Raw genomic sequence first — 11,948 nt, forward strand, 5'->3', positions numbered from 1 at the left:
TTGGCCCCAGTACCTGCCCAGACCATGGCAGCGAGTGCTCAGTAGCTACATTCCTGGGAGAGGGTCAACTCTTAAAGGGGTTGTCCAGTACTTTATATTACCCCCCCAATGTATCCCCCCCCAGGGCCCGTAAGACTTTTTGTAATTAGCTTACATTGCAGATACTGCCTGTGAGCGGCGCTATCACTGGCCGCTCACAGGCATCACGTGACCCCCGGCTGCAGCCGACTGACATCCGCTGATGTCGCGACAAATGCTGGCAGCAGCCAGGGGTCATTGTCTTCCGCGTTCCAGGTGGATTCCAGGCTGTGGGCGGGGTTACCCCCCGCGTCACACCCGGCATCCACCGCGCGCTCTGCCGCTCCCCATTCATTGGGAAAGCGAGCTGTGGATGCTGGGTGTGACGCAGGGGGTAACCCCGCCACAGCTCAGCAGCCACCGCGGGGACCCCAGCGCTGAGTCACGCCTCATTTGTCATGATGCCTGTGAGCGACCAGTGATAATGCCTGTGAGCGGCGCTGTCAGCAATTTAAAGTAATTACAAAAAGTCTTGGGGGCCTCAGGGGGATACATGGGGGGTTATATAAAGTACTGTACAACTTCTTTAATATCCCAGTCACTTATCACGGTGTCCCAAGTTGTGTGCTTGCCCAAATGCCCTGTTATCTCTGTGTAAATATAGTGATAGTGTGACTCAGAACAAACCTCTGATGGCTGAACGTGTTGCAGCAGAACTTGTGCTGAGCTTTATAGTTCTACCAATACTACAGCTCTGTTGCTCACCAGAACTGTCACTTGAGGAGAGCCCACCCTGCCAGAAACTAGGAAGTGAGGAGACTCCATAGCTTCTCAATACCCTACTTGACAATACCCCTTTAATACAGATTGTGATATATATTAAAAAAATTGCCAAAAAAATATTTTCTGATGATTGCTCCGTTTTCCTTTTAAAAGAAAGTTGATTCACTTTAAGGTAAAAAGATTATGCATTCTTTCTAATCTCCCTAACACTTCTGTCCTTTAACACCTAACCCTTTGAGGGTTGGCAGCACATCTCTCTATAGCACATTGGACATGTAAAGATGCTGTTGCACATGTGGGCAGGACAGTTGCCAAAGTAACCATCACCCAGCAGGAATTTTTGCACTTGTCCTGTTTTAAATAATAGGGCATGTGCATGATGGCAGCCTGGCTTTGGATGGTTGTATTGTCCACTCTCCTATCTACTGCACAGCAGTGTCTCTCCATCAGGTAGAGAGACGCTGCACAACAACCATAAGCTCTTCAGTTCTTGAGGCTTGAAAGTGTCTTGGTGTAGAGTCGACTGCGAGTGACGACTGGAAACTACGGTGTCCATCAATAGTATGCCTGTAACTTCCCTCCATTGCTACTTGGACGAGTTTAGTTTTAGAGCATATACTTGTATATAGCCCGTTAGCACTACTCTATGATTATGCTGCAGTGAGGATCTGCTGGCCCGCTCTTGTCATTGCTCCTTGCATTTCCAGTGCTCATGGCCTGTACTATGGAATGACACAACCTCAGTGTGTACATTTTGTAGTCTCTGCTTTGTTGTCCTCCTATGATGCATTGTAGCCTTTATACAGGGTGCAGGCCTGGTTTTAAAGCACAGTTGTTGCTCATGCAGATTCTGTGCCGCTGTTGTGTTTTAGCTGCCCTGCATGGAAATGTTCTGCTCGGGTCTTTCCTTTTCCAATTATTTCCAAGTTTTCTTGAGCTCCAATCTCAGATATTGATCAGTGGAACAAAGTTATTGAGCAGCTTGGAACCCCTTGCCCAGAATTCATGAAGAAGTTGCAACCTACAGTTAGGACCTATGTGGAAAACCGACCCAAGTACGCAGGTTACAGCTTCGAGAAGCTTTTCCCTGATGTCCTGTTTCCAGCAGACTCTGAGCACAACAAGTTAAAAGGTGAGTCAGTTTTCTATATAAAAAAAAAAGCAAAAAAAACAAAAAAAAAAAACACCTGCATATCAATCGAATTGGAACATTGAAAACAAAACATTTGTGTCTTCATTTCAGTGTTGTTCTAGCCTAGCACCAATTAACCAAAAACTGTAAGCATGATGCCACACTTTTTATAAAGCCATGTCTAATATTTCAGATCAGCCCCGTTTACTTCAATACCAGAAATTAGCCATAGACTAGAGTGATGGTTTCTGACAAAAACAGAAGTGTATTTTTGGTACTCTCAAACAATTTCTTTAACTTCACTACGCCGTACTAAAGTGGTCTAGGAAGGCAGCATGAATTGGAGCTTGGCTGCGCGATCGCAGCTAGATATAATTTTCTCTGGACCGCCAGTCGTGTAGCCAGGATTTGGTGACAAGTTCCCTTTAACATTGAATGGCTGCCTTTTTTGTCTCTGGAAGTAAAAAGTAAATGATATTCAGATTCAGCTGGTAAATTGGGCCAGGAACAGCCTCTCGTATTGTATATTATTTATGGCCTAATTGGGTGGCTAGAACATTTGTGCATCAGACTAATTCGCTGCCACGACCACATGGTGCTCCTCAGCTAAGGATTACCATAGTCCCCAAAAAATCCCATATGGCACACTTATTAATACAGCACCATAAACAGGTTAGTAACAACTCCTACTGATCACAGCCATTTGAGAATCGGATGACTGCTTTTAATTAAGGTGCCTCATTCTGCATTTTTTTTCCACAGCTTGCTGTCCTCTCTGACACCATATACAAATTAGACTGGGCACAGCCGCCCTAGCACTGTCCAGTTATGGTGGATGATGTTGGAACGGCTTCACTAGTGTTTGCACAACATCGCAAATGTTGTCGAGGCAAAACTAAAATAATACAAAACCAATCTAAAGACATACAGTGGCTTGCAAAAGTATTCACCCCTTTGGCTTTTTACCTATTTTTTTACATTACAACCTTTGTTTTAAATATTTTTGTAATCCGATTTGTGTGTGATGCATCAGCACTAAATACTCTAAGTTGGTGAAGTGCGAAATATAGGCAAAAATGTAACTTATCAGATAAAATAAATAAAAAATTGGCATGTGCATATGTATTCGCCCCTTTTGCTATGAAGCCTGCAAAAATTTCTGGTGCAAGCAATTAGCTTCATAAGTCACATGTTTAATGATAGGAAGTCCACTTGTGTGCAATCTAAGTGTCACATGGACTGTCAGTATATTCACACCTTTTCTGAAAGGCCACAGAGGCTGCACCACTAACCAAACAACGCCATGAAGACCAAGCAGATCTCCAAACAAGTCAGGGACAAAGTTGTTGACAAGTACGAGGGTTATAACCATATATTCCAATCTCCAATGATCCCCCTGAGCACCAGCAAATCCATTATCATCAAATACAAAGAACATGGTACCACAACAAACCTGCCAAGAAAGGGCCGCCCACCAAAACTCTCAGCCCGGGCTCGGAGGGCATTAATCAGAGAGGCAGCACAGAGACCAAAGGTAACTCTGAAAGAGCTGCACAGTTCCCAAGCAGCGTCTGGAGTATCTGTAATAAGCCATACACTCCATAGAGGTGGCCTTTATGGAAGAGTGGGCTGAAAAAAGCCTTTACTTACAATTTTTGTATTTAAGACTAGTTTTGAGTTTGCCAAAAGACGTGAGAGACTCACCAAAATTGAACTTTTTGGCCACCAAGGTAAACGCTGTGTTTGGCACCAAACCAACACAGCTCATCACCCCAAGAACACCATCCCCACAGTGAATCATGGTGGTTGCAGCATCATGCCGTGGGGACGTTTTTCAGCAGCAGGGACAGGGAAGATGGATGGTGCGAAATGCAGGGATGTTCTTGAGCAAAACCTGTTTCATTCTGTCAGTGATTTGAGACTGGGGCTGAGGTTCACCTTTCAACAACCCAAAGCATACTGTTAAAGCAACACTCGAGTGGTTTAAAGGGAACCTGTCGGGTCCCCAATCCCCTCCAACCTAGCGGTATTCACCCATGAGCAAATTCCCCTGCCTAACCAGCCCTGTATATCATTGTGTAAAAACAAGGTAAAAAAACCCAAACATTTATAATGTCCCCGTTTGCTATGCTAATGAGGGCTTTGACTAGTCGATGAGGTGTTAGTTGCCCTAGACTAGTCAGCCCTCTTTCCATGTTATCACGCCCCTGTGGACGTTATAACATTTTCACGAGCTGCGTCATTGGTTCTCATGCATATCTCGCGCATGCGCACCGCTCATTCCTGCAGCATACTTTTGCAAGCCACTGTACTCCAAGTAGAAAACTGAACCAAGACTCTGATGTTAAAAATGCTGCACGTGTACCCTACCTCTGAGCTAGGTGCTGAGTAATTCCAATGAAAGAATGTTCCTCTCAACGTATGTATATTAACATTTCTACAATGCTTTATTCCAAAATGTTTAAAACAGGTGCAGCAAATCCATAAAAAATCTATACCATCAACGTGTTTCTGGCATCAGTTGCTTTTGTGGTGGTAAGGGCACTTTATACCAGACAGGTGTTTTGTATTATGGATTTTTTTTTATTTTTTTTTTTTACCTGGTTTTAAAAATTTTGGAATAAAGCATTGAATAAATGTTAATACATTCATTCTGTATTTAGATTTACAAGGAACAGTGGCGAGGTTCCAAGCCCCTTAGTATCTTCACCTTGACACCCCTTATAGTAGTACCCTTTGTGTTCCCTTACAGCCAGCCAAGCCAGAGACCTGCTGTCCAAAATGCTAGTAATTGATGCTTCCAAGAGAATCTCCGTGGATGAGGCTCTGCTCCACCCTTACATCAATGTTTGGTACGACTCTCTAGAGGCGGAAGCTGTAAGTGTTCTCATTAGTTTGTGTGATCTCAGAATTTGGCTATTACTGATTGAGTAGGAATCAGACTATTTTGAGGCCTGCTGTATATAGAGAGGATGTAGCGTGCTGTCAGGAAACCTCTCCTGCTCCCTATCTCTAACAGGTGCTAAGCCAGGCATGTATAGAAAGTGCTGAGATTTGGAGGGCCAAAAGATTGTGTGTAATGTTGCTTTTAAAGTGTTAAATTGTAATGAGTGAGCGTGCTCGTTTAGCCCTTTACCTGAGCATGCTCAGGTGTTTACCGAGTATCTTCGGCGTGCTCGTATATTATGTTCGAGTCCCTGCGTCTGCATGATTTATGGCTGTTAGCCTCAGCACATGCAGGGATTGCCTGTTTGTTAGGGAATCTTCACATGTGTTGAGGCTGTTTTTATAGCTGTAAATCATGCAGACGCAGGGACCACTGCCATTTTGGTCTAGCCATTGGTGGAGTCACTAAGGTTTGACTACTCTGCCTTTTTGGATATTGGTGACATATCTTACCAATATACCACCAATATCTATACAGGAGGAATCACTGATGTGAATTTAGAGTGTCCTTATGTTTGGCGTGAGTGGATGTCTCTATTTTTATTTTGATCCATATTAATTTTTAATTTTCTTAAATAGCCTCCACCAAAGATACCAGATAAACAGCTGGATGAGAGAGAACACACAATAGAGGAATGGAAAGGTAACGTCTCAGTTGTGGCAAACAAATTATAGCTCTCCCTTTCTTTTATGAACACAGAATATATTTAAGATTTAATTGGGGTTTGGCAGACTGTTGCCTTCATTGTATATCAATACGAGATGCCATATAAATGAATGTGAGCCTCTTTCTGTTAAACTTATAGATACTGTATTGCTTGTGTGCTCTTTTCTAGGATTTTTGTTCCCCCCCAACTGAAGGGCACTACTGAGTTGTTCCAGACCCAACTATAATAGGGGTATTCCAACCTGGAACCATTGGATAGTTGATGGAAGTCAGATCTCCAATGATCTAAAACCCCCCCATTAATGTCTACAACTGGAGACCTCATTTCCCCCATCCACAAGACTGCGGCAAGGCTGAATTTGAATAGAGCAGTGGTCCAGCGTACACCATGCCCCCTTTTCTAAGTTTATGGTGTTAATTGCAATGGTGCCCTTCCCCTCTAGTGATTTAGTAGGGCAATCCGAGTTTGGATTCCTACTAAGCTATAATGCATCATCTATACTATGAAGACTTTTAAAACGAAAGGCAATTGTGCCATCAATATTTTTCCAAAAGCCGACCTGACTGAACATTGCAAAAATAAAGAAAGGGAGTCTGTCACCAGGTTTTTGCTGCGGCATAATGTAGAGACAGAGACCCTTATTCCATCAATGTATCACTTACTGGGCTGCTTTCTGCACATAGTTCTAATAGTCAGGTTTCAAATCCAGTACGTGTTTCATTTTAAAAAAAATCCCAAAATCCTTATACTTCTATTAAAAATGCAGGAAAAATGTGTGATGTTCTATTGCGTGCATCACCTCTAGACTGGAGCTACATGAGCATGGGTGAGACATTGGAAACCATGAGTTCCCTGTGTCCCTAATGAACGCTATTTCATGGCGAGTACTAAAAATTCCTGTTTTCATCTGCTGCAGATCTAGCAATTCTCTGAGTGCCGAGCTCTGTATAACCCCATCCACACTTGACAGCTTTGTGTACACTTTACATGGGCAGACAGCTGCCGATCAGTGGTGGGGGTGGGGTTATACAGAGCTCATGAATATGGAGGAGGACTATCTGGCAGCAGGGCTACTAGTCCTCTAAAGATCTGCCAATAAAACAGTGATTTTTATCAAAACTACAGCAAGCAGTCCAATAAGTGACACATCACTGGAATCAGGATCTCTGTCTCTACCTTGTGCTGCTCTCATGTTAGATGGCAAAAACCTTGTTAACGATTCCCTTTAAAAACTAAATGTACTCAGTTAAATGTAACTTTGCTTTTCACAGAAAGTTGCATGAAATTTCAACTTTGTAGGATACATTTTTGCTTCTGTAACTTAATTGCAAAGATCTGTAAGATATGAGGAATTCATATACAATTTTTTTTTTTTTGCATATTCCCTGTTTTCATGTGAATTGTCACACGTATGCTTCTATTACACTCATAGGAATTTTAACACTAGTCCATAATCCCTCAGCCTTTTCAGCACCGTATATATGATGTTGATGACCACCTGGCTGCTGGCTTGTTCTCTCCTTTACAGCTTTTGGCTCTGCAGGTTCTTGGCTCGGAGATCATTTTCATAGAGAAGCCTTCCTAGCTGGACACTCCTGGTACATTGATGCATCCTCACTCATCTAATCACCGTATCCTATATCTTGCTTTACAGAGTTAATATACAAGGAAGTTCTGGATTGGGAAGACAGAGCAAGGAATGGTGTCATCCGGGGACAACCAGCCCCTTTAGGTTGGTTTCATTTGCACAAAATTAGCAATTTATTGTTTATTAGAGATGGGAATTTACAGTGTCCTCTAGAATAGCTGAAGTAATGGTGAATAACATGCTTTCATCATGTACGTATTGATTTACGAAAAGTTAAGATTTTTGTATGTCTTGCCATAAATAAGGTTGGTCTTGTAATGTGGTAGGGTTGAAAAAAGACATAAAGCCTAATCCGATACAATATTCTAGTGGAAGGTAAAACTGCCCATTTTGTTGTGATCCTAGAAGAATTCCTTCCTGGCTCCAAAGATAGCAATCAGACTGAATCTTGAGCATCAACTACCTAATGGTACTCAAAAATGTACTATTAAATTTAAGAAAGGCATAAAGGCCTCTTTCCATCTTCAATGGGTTCCTGCTCTTACAGTAAAACCTTCATCTATGATGCTGAAACCTTTCGTCCAGACGAGAGGTTGCCCTCTCTATAGAAGAGAATTCTGTATTGGCCTCGATATACACAATTAGGTCACCTTTCTGCCAGTGTTGATCTTTTTTCTGGGTACTGCGGTCCATTAGTTCCAGTGGTTGATGACCTTTAATTATGCCTTTGCTATGGTGCTGAAGACTGCTCATGATGTTCCATGTGTGGATTGCAGTTCAGGCTATTTGTCTTTAAAAGGACTTCCTATTCTTTTCCTCAAAAAAGGGTGCCACACTTGACCATGGTGTTTGTTTGGTATTTGAATAAATGGGTAGCGCTTCTTTAGGGAAAGCCAAAGTCCTTTTTTTCTATCCCAGGGAACGTCTTGCTTTCTTTACATAGTTTGTGTAATGCTGCCTTGGTACCTAGTAGTGGTCAGTATGATGGTGACCAGAAAGTGTAGATGTTGTAGATGTTTTTGGAATATCGTGTAGTTCGAGGACATTTACTGCAGCTAACTCCCTTGTCTGTTTTCTCATAGCACAGGTGCAGCAGTGACTGAAGGCTCCCAGCCTCAAACCTCCTCCTCATCGGCTGATGCTTCCTCCATGTCCACAGACCCAACGCTGCCCTCGGACACGGACAGCAGCCTTGAAACCTCAGCAGGGGCCCTGGGCTGCTGTCGATGATTCAGCGGGGAAACCTACGGGAACGATGGCAGGGAAAGGAGGAGGTGTAGAGGGACCTCTAGGGTAGCACACAATGATGGCAACAGGATGCAACGTCTATTATTGTAGAGTAAATATTATTAACCCCTTTAGCTACCAGACAACCCTCGGTTGCACTGCGGTCTTGGGAGGAGGGGGTGGGATAGGTCTAAGAGTTGACCTGGAGAGGAGCCACAAAATACAATGCACTCCCTGCCAGGCCTACGATGGTTAACAAAAAAAGTGTAGTTTCATTCTTATTTTTTTATTTTTTTTTTGTGCTGTAATTTGAACACTTAAGTGCTGGAGGGTTTGAAAAGCTGCCATAAAATGTATTGTATTTTTATTTCCATAGCGTGAGGAAGGGATAGGGGAGGGGGGGCTTAGCGCTCCGACTTTTTCAGAAAAGGTCACTTTGGTCCTGAATGTCTTGAAATTTTTACTTTTTATTTGATTGTTTTTTTTTCTCTGTTTCTCTGCTGGTGCTGCTCATGTTCGTTTTTATTTTTGTCTTTTATCCTCTAGAATTTTACAGATCTCTCCTGTATTGTTATAATTTAAAGTAGAATTTTTTTTTTAACTCTGACTTTTATTCACACTTTTTAAAAATGTTTCTGCCTCTATTTGCCAGTAAACCAAAGGGAGGCTTGCTTCTACCCACCTTTTAATTTTGTATTCTTGTCTGTGCTGTTGAGGTGTTGGTGCATCCACTCTTGCAAAGTCAGGAAAACTAAGATTTTTGTCGAGGAGTGATTGTAGAGCCCCCTTTTTTGGGGTCAGCATTAGGTGAGACGCATACACTGAGGCCATTCATGTTGAAACTGCACTTTGTCACTGCAGTCAGTAAGGTCCTGTCTAGTAACATCTAATGTGCACTTGAGCAAACACTCAACATTACCAATGCTTTCCTCTGCAAAGGGGCAGGATCTCCCTTTTTTAATTCTTTAATTCCCCCCACTGTGTATTTGGTGTAGACACAGTTTGAACAAGATGAGTTGTCTGTGGTCTCCTCTAGAGGTTCTGCCTAACTTCACCATGATGTTTGATATATAAGCCCCCTGTGGTGCTCAGCGGTTCTTCAGCTGACTACAATCTTTGGTGGCAGCATTTTGGTTGAAAATGGGCAAATGTAAAATCTTTTTGTATTCCTCTCAGGAAACGGAACAATTAGTTAGATGGTGGCAGCCATGTTGCGTGTGGAAATGCAAGTTATTTATTTTTTTATTCAGGGAGGGGTAAGAATTTGGTTACCCTGGATCGGTACTGCGCAGTACAGATGAGGACTGGGTTGAACTGTGAGAATGAATGCACCATAGATGCCTCCCATTTCACACTGCAGTATCAACAGGACATATTTCACATTTCCGGGGGCTGGCCTGCCATGGAGAAGCAATCTTCACCCTGTTAAAAGTCCTTTTTTCGTCCACATACACCATATCGCTGCTTTTTAATTCCTCTTCTGTTTACGTTAGCAGTGCAGATCAATCATTCAGCGTGAAGTGTGTGCGCGCTACCCATGCTGGTGACAGCTGCGCGAACCCACAGACACCCAGAGCAGCACAGCCATTTGTATGATCACCGACTCGTAATAAAAGATCAATGTTGGGGAAAATCTGTCCGCCTGTTTTGTTATTATGTGTTAGATGCATGGTTTAATTATGTGTTTGCCTTAAGCCCTTAGTGACCGAGCCAATTTTGACCTTCATGACCAGGCCAAACTTTTGAAATTTGACCAGTGTCACTTTATGTGGAACGCTTCAACATGTCCCAGTGTTTCTGAGATTGTTTATTCGTGACATATTGAACTTCATAATAGTGGTACAATTTGTTCAATATGATCTGCGTTTATCTGTGTAAATATTGGAAATTTGGTAAAAATTGTGTACATTTCGCAATTTTCAAACTTTTAATTCTTATTCCCTTAAATCAGAGAGAGATGTCACACAAAATAGTTAATAAATAACATTATTATTATTTATTATTATAGCGCCATTTATTCCATGGCGCTTTACATGTGAAAAAGGGGGTATAATACAAGAACAATTTCAATAATCTTGAACACAATGTGACAGCGACTGGTACAGGCGGAGCGAGGACCCTGCCCGCGAGGGCTCACAATCTACGAGGGATGGGTGAGGATACAGTAGGTGAGGGTAGAGCTGGTCGTGCAGCGGTATGGTGGAGCGGTGGTTACTGCAGGTTGTAGGCTTGTCGGAAGAGGTGGGTCTTCAGGTTCCTTTTGAAGGTTTCCACGGTAGGCGAGAGTCTGATACGTTGGGGTAGAGAGTTCCAGAGTAGGGCGGAAGCACGGGAGAAATCTTGTATACGGTTGTGGGAGGAGGAGATAAGAGGGGAGTAGAGCAGGAGATCTTGTGAGGATCGGAGGTTGCGTGCAGGTATGTAACGGGAGACTAGGTCGGAGATATATGGAGGAGACAGGTTGTGAATGGCTTTGTATGTCATGGTTAGGGTTTTGAACTGGAGTCTCTGAGCAATGGGGAGCCAGTGAAGAGATTGACAGAGAGGAGAGGCCGGGTAATAGCGGGGGGACAGGTGGATTAGTCGAGCAGCAGAGTTTATGATAGATTGGAGGGGTGCGAGAGTGTTAGAGGGGAGGCCACAGAGCAGGAGGTTGCAGTAGTCAAGGCGGGAGATGATGAGGGCGTGCACTAGTGTTTTTGCAGATTCATGGTTTAGGAATGTGCGGATCCGGGAGATATTTTTAAGTTGGAGTCGGCAGGAAGTGGAAAGGGCTTGGATATGTGGTTTGAAGGAGAGTTCCGAGTCCAGGGTTACCCCGAGGCAGCGAGCTTGAGGGACTGGGGAGAGTGGGCAGCCATTGACTATGATGGATAGGTCAGTTGGGAGGGTTGAATGAGATGGCGGAAAGATGATGAATTCTGTTTTGTCCATGTTAAGTTTTAGAAATCTAGCAGAGAAGAAGGATGAAATAGCAGACAGACATTGTGGGATTTTGGTTAATACGGAGGTGATATCGGGTCCAGAGAGGTAGATCTGTGTGTCATCAGCATAGAGGTGATAATGAAAGCCATGAGACTCTATGAGCTGTCCCAGGCCTAAGGTGTAGATGGAGAAGAGCAGGGGTCCTAGAACTGAACCTTGGGGGACACCGACAGATAGGGGGCGAGATGAAGAGGTGGTGTGTGAGTGGGAGACACTGAATGTCCGGTCTGTTAGGTATGAGGAGATCCAGGATAGGGCCAAGTCTGTGATGCCGAGAGATGAGAGAGTCTGTAGTAAGAGGGAATGGTCCACTGTGTCAAAGGCAGATGACAGGTCTAGGAGGAGGAGGACAGAGTAGTGTCGCTTAGATTTGGCGGTTAGTAGGTCGTTTGTGACTTTAGTCAGTGCAGTTTCAGTAGAATGGTGCGGTCGGAAACCAGATTGTAGGCGGTCAAAGAGGGAGCAGGAGAGAACATGTCTACTTTACATCTGCATCATTTTTGAAACATATTTTTTTTGTTAGGAAGTTAGAAGGGTTAAAAGTTGACCAGTGATTTCTCATCTTTCCAACAAAATTTACAAAACCATTTTTTTAGGGACC

The 11,948-nt window shown here is 43.3% G+C and overlaps 1 protein-coding gene across 3 annotated transcripts in view; it reads left to right on the forward strand.

Moving 5' to 3' along the window:
* Positions 1-9,995, forward strand: part of MAPK8 (mitogen-activated protein kinase 8) — a 39,190-nt gene extending 29,195 nt beyond the window's left edge. For 2 of the 3 annotated variants that reach the window (XM_073684350.1, XM_073684349.1), the window contains exons 8-12: positions 1,751-1,933; positions 4,686-4,810; positions 5,459-5,522; positions 7,202-7,279; positions 8,223-9,995. In XM_073684350.1, the coding sequence (XP_073540451.1) occupies positions 1,751-1,933; positions 4,686-4,810; positions 5,459-5,522; positions 7,202-7,279; positions 8,223-8,365 (593 nt within the window). In that variant the 3' untranslated portion in view covers positions 8,366-9,995. Of the gene's footprint in view, positions 1-1,750; positions 1,934-4,685; positions 4,811-5,458; positions 5,523-7,201; positions 7,280-8,217 lie in introns of all 3 variants that reach the window. The other variant, XM_073684351.1, reaches the window with a different exon arrangement.
* Positions 9,996-11,948: the final 1,953 nt, after the last annotated feature.

This window comes from Phyllobates terribilis, unplaced genomic scaffold (assembly GCF_046119375.1).
Source record: "Phyllobates terribilis strain yellow unplaced genomic scaffold, ASM4611937v1 Scaffold_5__5_contigs__length_657084704, whole genome shotgun sequence".
In the NCBI taxonomy this organism is placed as follows: domain Eukaryota; kingdom Metazoa; phylum Chordata; class Amphibia; order Anura; family Dendrobatidae; genus Phyllobates; species Phyllobates terribilis.